The 6972-nt window shown below is 35.2% G+C and overlaps 1 protein-coding gene across 1 annotated transcript; it reads left to right on the top strand.

Annotated features, from left to right (window-relative positions):
• The first annotated feature begins 743 nt into the window (after window positions 1-743).
• On the top strand, window positions 744-5611 carry LOC143581606 (transcription factor MYB3R-4-like). Its single transcript, XM_077064359.1, has 11 exons — window positions 744-1125; window positions 1211-1265; window positions 1534-1591; window positions 1685-1779; window positions 1912-2015; window positions 2187-2315; window positions 2393-3632; window positions 3744-3985; window positions 4076-4184; window positions 4261-4434; window positions 5435-5611. Exons 1-11 carry the CDS (start codon window positions 1055-1057, stop codon window positions 5504-5506), a joined length of 2349 nt encoding a protein of 782 aa, XP_076920474.1. The 5' UTR covers window positions 744-1054; the 3' UTR covers window positions 5507-5611.
• The last annotated feature ends 1361 nt before the right edge of the window (window positions 5612-6972 follow it).

The raw sequence follows: 6972 nt of genomic DNA, 5'->3' as shown, positions 1-6972 counted from the left end.
CTAGAAGAAGGCCATGTGTCTACATTGTATTGCTTTAATAATATTTAAAGATATAGGTTAGTGGATGAGTTGACATGATTAAGAAAGGTAATGTATAACATGACAATAAGGTGACGATGATGTGGATGACCTTGAATGTTGACAAGTGAAAATTGTTGTTTGCTTTAATAGTATGTATAGATGACTTATAATAGTAATAATTAATAATAATAATGTTGGTTTGGTTTAAAAGTCTAGGTTGCCACCTCTACTTATTTTTGAATTTCTATCAGACCGTTTGCTCTCTCTCCTCATCGTCTTCTTCTCTCTCTTCATTTCTATGGTGTGTCTGATCGCAGATCTATCACAGCTTCACTTATTTCTTATTCCAATTACATGCTCCAAGGATCTTCCATCGTGCTTGTAAGCTCTTATTCTCTTTTCCCTTTTTCAACTTCCTTTTTTTCGATTAAAAAGCATGCGTTTTTAGGGTTTTCAGGACCAAATTACTCGATTTAATCAAAACCCGGATGTCAAAACGACTGTTATGTTTGGATTACTTCTTTCGATTGATTGCTTGAAGCATTAAAAGATTTGGGTTTTTTTGTTCGGTGATTTTTAGAGTTTTGCCAATTAGAGTTTAATCACTTGAATTGGGATCTGTATGCTGCAAGTTTAAGTTAATTGAGTGAAACGGCTTCTGGGCTTGTTTTATTTTTGTGTAGTTTATCGTTTTCGAAAGCTAATTAGGGTTTTGAGGATCAAATTACTCGATTCAGTCAGAACCCAGATACCTAAACAACTGATATACGGGGTTTAATTCGTCGTCGGTAGCGTGAAAAATTTGGGTTTTTTTGTTCAGTGATTATTAGGGTTTTGCTGATTAGAGCTTAATTAGTTGAACTGGGATCTGTTTGCTGCAAATTTAAGTTAATCGAGTGAAACGGCTTTTGGGTCTGTTTTATTTTTGTGCAATTTATCGTTTTTGAAAGCTAATTAGGGTTTTGTTTTGCCTACTAGAATTTGGTGTGCCGGTAGTTTTTGTTCCTGGATATGTGATAGTGAGGTCGGCTATATGGAGATGATGGGTTGTGCTTCTAACAGCGGCCTCAACAAAGGACTTGAGAAAGCGCGATCTATGAACGGGTATGCGTGATGTTAAATTATGATAAAGTTATATGTATGTATGTATGTATACTACTTGATTTAACAACTATGCTACTGTTTATAGGAGGACCAGTGGGCCCACAAGGCGATCGACAAAGGGCCAGTGGTCTGCGGAAGAGGTGTGTATAAACCCTATGCTGTTTATGTTATATGTTTAGAGGACATAAATAGGGGCATTTACATATTTCCCCTTCTTAACATCCTTAATTACATATTTCCCCAATACTAAAAAAATAATTACATATTTCCCCTTCCTAACACATATAAAAAGGGGAAATATGTAATTGATTTTTGGGGTTGGGGATATATGTAATTAAGGGTATTTAGCAAGGGGAAATATGTAAAAATTCCTTTTATTAAATTGATGCGATGTTTCTTTACTTGTAGGATGAAATGTTATGTAAAGCTGTTCAGCAGTTCAATGGTAAAAATTGGAAAAAAATAGGTAACTTCTTCACTTATGCAGTTTACTTAACTTGTGCTTGATGAGTACTATGGTAAATACATTTCTTTGAACCTAACATTGTGATATGTTCAGCTGAGTGTTTCAAGGATCGAACTGATGTTCAGTGCTTGCATCGGTGGCAGAAAGTTTTGAACCCCGAGCTTGTTAAAGGTCCATGGTCAAAAGAGGTTAGTCGTAACTTTTTTTGTTTATTTACCATTATGATGACCGTTAACATAAATTTGTTTCTTTCAAAAGTTATAAGAAAGAAACATGATGTAACATCACTGATCTTGACTTTCCATATCATATATACTCAGGAAGATGAAGTAATAGTTCGTTTAGTCGAGCAATACGGAGCAAAAAAATGGTCCACCATTGCCCAACACCTACCTGGTCGCATTGGAAAGCAGTGTCGGGAAAGGTAAGATTTGTTATTTGATTGCTATTGATGTTTGCAATTGAAAATCAATAATCTTTTTTGTTTACACCTGTTAGATATGCAAGATTGATGTCTTCTTAGTTCTTATATTATATTTTACTTCATCTTTGTTTAAGTAACACCTTCTAACCAGCATTTTTAACCTGTGTACAGGTGGCATAATCATCTAAATCCTAACATAAACAAGGAGGCATGGAGTCAGGAAGAGGAAATAGCATTGATTCATGCTCATAAAGTTTATGGGAATAAGTGGGCAGAGTTGACCAAATTCTTACCTGGCCGGTATGCTTAGTTCTATATAAATGTTGCAAAAGATATGACACAAACGCTTTTATATAGTTTTAATATTATTGAATCAGGTCGGACAATGCTATTAAAAATCATTGGAACAGTTCAGTTAAGAAGAAACTGGACACATACATTGCATCTGGTTTGGTTGCTGCTGTGCAGCCCCAAGGTGTTATGACCCAAATGAACCAATCAACAGCATCCACATCATCATGGGTTTGCAGTCAAGACGATGATAGTATTCCTAATCCAAAGGAGGATATCTCTGAATGCAGTCAAGGTTCGGTTTTTGGTGCAAATGCAATAGTGGTATACCAAAACGAAACACAACCACCCGAAAGTTCTTCCTTCTTACATAATAATAATGAGTGTTGGCAAAACGACTTACAAAATATTCCTTCTTTAGATATGTGTGAGGATTCAGAATTCATCAACTGTATAGATGTTGATACAACAATCCAACCTACTTCAAATCCGCCTCCTGATGATGAATTTGAAAAGTTATGCAATGATCCAGATTCAGAACTCATTTATGAATCGACAAACGTTCAAGCTCCTGGTGATGCTACTTTAAACTCACAATCATATTATTCAGACTTGCTGCTAACTTCATGTTATCCAAGTGAATCTCAGCAGTTTAATATTGAACCGCAAGAACTTGTCACACAAGATGTTAATGAGGTGGTGGTCTCCCCTACAACTACTACTAATAATAATAATACAGAGGTTTTTAGTAGTTTATCAGAACCACAAGTAAATGAAGATCAACATCCACCATCATCTGATGATACGAAAGGTGTTCTATCTTATGATCCACCTCGTTTTCCGAGCCTGGATATTCCATTCTTTAGCTGTGATCTTGTACCATATGGTGGCGGTGAAGGTGATAAGGAGTATGATGAATATAGTCCTCTTGGTATTAGAAAACTGATGATGATGTCGTCTTTTAGCCCGTACAGATTATGGGACTCGCCTTCGCGAGCCGACAGTCCCGAGGCTGTGCTGAAAAGTGCTGCAAAGACGTTCACGTGCACACCCTCTATATTAAAAAAGAGAAACCGTGACTTGTGTTCACCTTTGTCTGAGAAGCGATGCGAAAAGAAGCTGGAACAAGCCCCCTCTTTCTCCACTTTGGCCACAAACTTCTCTCGGTTAGAAGTTATGTTTGATGAAAACAGTAAAAACATTAAAGAGGCGTCACCTTCATTAAGCGACAAACAAGATGGTGGATCGTTTCTTGATGATAAAGAAAATATGGTTCCTGTTTCTGTTCCTTCACAAGTGACACAAAAGGAAGGTGTAATACCGAAAGTGAGTAGTGCGAAAGTGAAAACCCAAATTCAGTAAATTGATTTTCTTTTTTTTTTTACAATATTTTTTATGGTTATTTTGTGAAATATCTTATTTTACAATCTTGTGCAGTCGGTACAGTCATCTGGAGTTCTTACAGAACAGAACTTGGATAATCTGTCATTCTTTTCTCCTGATAAGTTCACCACCAAATCAGATACACTCAAGTCTGGACTTAAGAAGAGCCAACTCACTGCCATGTCATCATCATCTTTTTGCGATAATCCAACGGAACTTGTTTCATCTTCTGCTCTTTCAGAACAAGTCACTGTTGATAGTGCTGCAATAGATACATTATTTGAAACCTTTGGGATGTAAGAAGATGATTTCGATTATTATTATTATCATCATCATTATTTTTCAGTTTTGATGCAAAATGATTTTGCTGATATGAGTTATTTTAGGTTTGGTGAAACACCGATGAAAAGAAGTTTTGAATCGCCTTCTGCATGGAAATCGCCGTGGTTTTCTTTTCTTCCTGGGCCAAGAATTGATACAGATATAACCATTGATGTAAGCCAAGGTTGCTCATACATACATTTGGTTTCGGTTGACCGGCATGACGTCTTGTGATTTTCGCATGTTGCAGGATATTGGTTACTTTGTGAGTCCAAGAGAAAGGAGTTGTGATGCTTTGGGGTTGATGAAACAGTTAAGCGAGCATACTGCTACCGCTTATGCAACTGCACAGGAGGTGTTGGGAGATGAAACTCCTGATTCTATATTGAATAAGAGATATGCAGAAAAAGGAGCAAATATATTGGTAAGTTTGCTTTATGGAAGCTATAAACTCCTGATTCTTTTTGGTGATGGAACTATAATGAGTTCTAGACGGGTTTTTACGGTCTAGTTCGGCCTGTTTTGATGGAAACTCGAGCTGAGCTGCAGAGTACATAGTAAATTGGCCAAGTTGGTTGGGTCGCCCGGTATGGGTGTAAACGAGCTGAACTTGAGCTAGGCTTGTTTTACTTTCGAGAGCTCGAGATTGGCTCATATCGAGCTTTTTTTTCTAAAGCTCAACTGCTCAAGCTCGGTTCATAAATAGCTTTACAACTCGAGCTTGGCTGGTTTATTATTCATTAGTTTATATACATTTTTAATTATATTTTTATGATTATCAATTGTATATATAACATAATATATTTTAATTATTTTTATTATAGTTATTAATATTAATATAATAGCTATTATATAGATATTTATTTTTATAGCTATTATATTAATATAATAGCTATTAAATAAATATTAATATTAAATCAAAATTATATAAATTTTTATAAAATATTATAGCTATTATATATTTTTATTAAATAAAAACTATAAAATTAATAGACCCGTTTAGGCTTGCAAGCCAGCTCTAGCTAAGTGAAGATCGGGCCTGAACTTGTTCATTAGACAGTCTTATTTTTAGACTCGAGCTCGTTTAAGCTTTGCTTGATTCAAGCTTTTAACAAGCCGATCTCGAGTAGCTCACTAGCAACTTGCCTCGTTTTACACCATATTCACCAGGCTGGTCAAACTGTTTCCATTTGGCGGCTTGAAACCATTTTTTTATTCTTTTCAAAATCCGTCTGTATCGAGATTTCAAACGGATAAAGATGGTTTATGAATAATATTCCAAAAATAAGTAATAAAAGTAAACTGGTCTGAACCATGAAATCCAGTTTATAAAAAACCTTAAACCGGTTGATTTAACATGTATGTGTGTGTGTGTACAGTAAGCAAGTATAAATGATGTAATTGTTATGGTGTATTTATTGCAGACAGAGAGAAGGGTTCTAGATTTCAGTGAATGTGGCACACCTGGCAAAGGGGCTGAAACTGCAAAAGCTTAAACATATATATGAGGATGATGATTGTTACTTTAGTATGTGTTTGTATAATATTATATATAAAATCACCATTTATTGTTTTCGGATCACCTTTACCTTAAATCAAGTTATTCATATTCTTGTTGTCTCATCAGTCATCATCAACATTTCGTGAAGAAAACTAAAACACTTTTATTCATTTATTGATCAGGTAATGTAATAAAAACAAATTTTGTGTGATCATGAGCGAAACTTATATAGGGATTGGGGGCCCACTCCCTCGGAATTTTTTTACGTATTGAGTTTACCCGGTGAACCATGACACATTCTCTAATTCTACACCACCTGAAATCCATCTAAATATCCACAAAGAGATTTGAACGCTTATCACTTGGCCCGATGAGATTCACCAGTACCCCTTGGTCAAAATAATATTTCACATTGCTATAATGTTGATATAAACGTACGACTTATTTTAAGTTTAAACAGGTGATGTACAAAGTGTGTTATCTTAAAGCATAAAATACAATAAATATATAAGGACTAAGGAGGGATGGTATATATATGAATTCTTGGATGGTGGTGGGTGTTGGAGGGGGTGGCGGGCGGCGGGTGGTGATGGTGGTGGACATTGGGTGTGAAGGAGTTGGATGTTACCTTATTTTTTAAGACTATAAAAACATTTATCAAATTAAGAAAAAAAACAAACTGTTTTCAGAGGCTTATGTCTTCACGTCCGCAGACATATACTCATTATAGACCTTTTAAGCAAAAACAATAGAATCTAAGTGAGATAGCATATGGTATAATTGTCGATATAATAAATAAAGAAATAAAATATAAGAGACAAAAATAGAATAAATGGAAATTCTTTTTCAATGAAGAAGAGTAATCGCATGAAGCTAAGGAGGAATGGGATATATATATGAATTCTTGGATGCTAATTATATGGCTTAGAAATTTCATATTGCCCTTGTGGAAAGCTTGTAATCATTAAAGATTTTGGATATGAAAACTTTTAATTATCAAACCTCTTGTCTAGTTGATTTTTGGTTAACTACGTCTTGTCTACGTCTGTACATGTTCAGCCATGAAATTCAACGAGCGCGTTGGGGCAGAGTATCCGTGAAGCGTCCATAGTGAAAAACATGTCAGTGAGTATTTGTTTTTCCTAGCGAGAATAGGAAAATATATGGAGAAATGGACGGTTGATCGACATGGAGAACACATGTGGTGTTCGAGTTAATTTTAAAATTTTCTTATCTATTTCTCCATTTTATTTTAATTTCCGTCGTCGGAGCGACACTTTAATTTTAAGGAATCGGACGACACTTTAATTTTAAGGAATCGATTGTAGTTTGTGTGTGTTTGTTAATGGATTGGTGGTAATGAAGGAAATTAGATCTAAATCGTCGATAATGGTGACCTATCGCGGATAAAATACATTAGGTAAGACCAAATATATTCACATGTTTTAGCGTCCTTTCAAT

The sequence above is a fragment of the Bidens hawaiensis genome, unplaced genomic scaffold (assembly GCF_021521415.1).
Source record: "Bidens hawaiensis isolate Kalapana, Puna unplaced genomic scaffold, B.hawaiensis_p1.1 tig00031111_1, whole genome shotgun sequence".
Classification (NCBI taxonomy): domain Eukaryota; kingdom Viridiplantae; phylum Streptophyta; class Magnoliopsida; order Asterales; family Asteraceae; genus Bidens; species Bidens hawaiensis.
The sequence above is the reverse complement of the archived record's forward strand: the minus strand, read 5'-3'. Positions and strand labels throughout refer to the sequence as shown.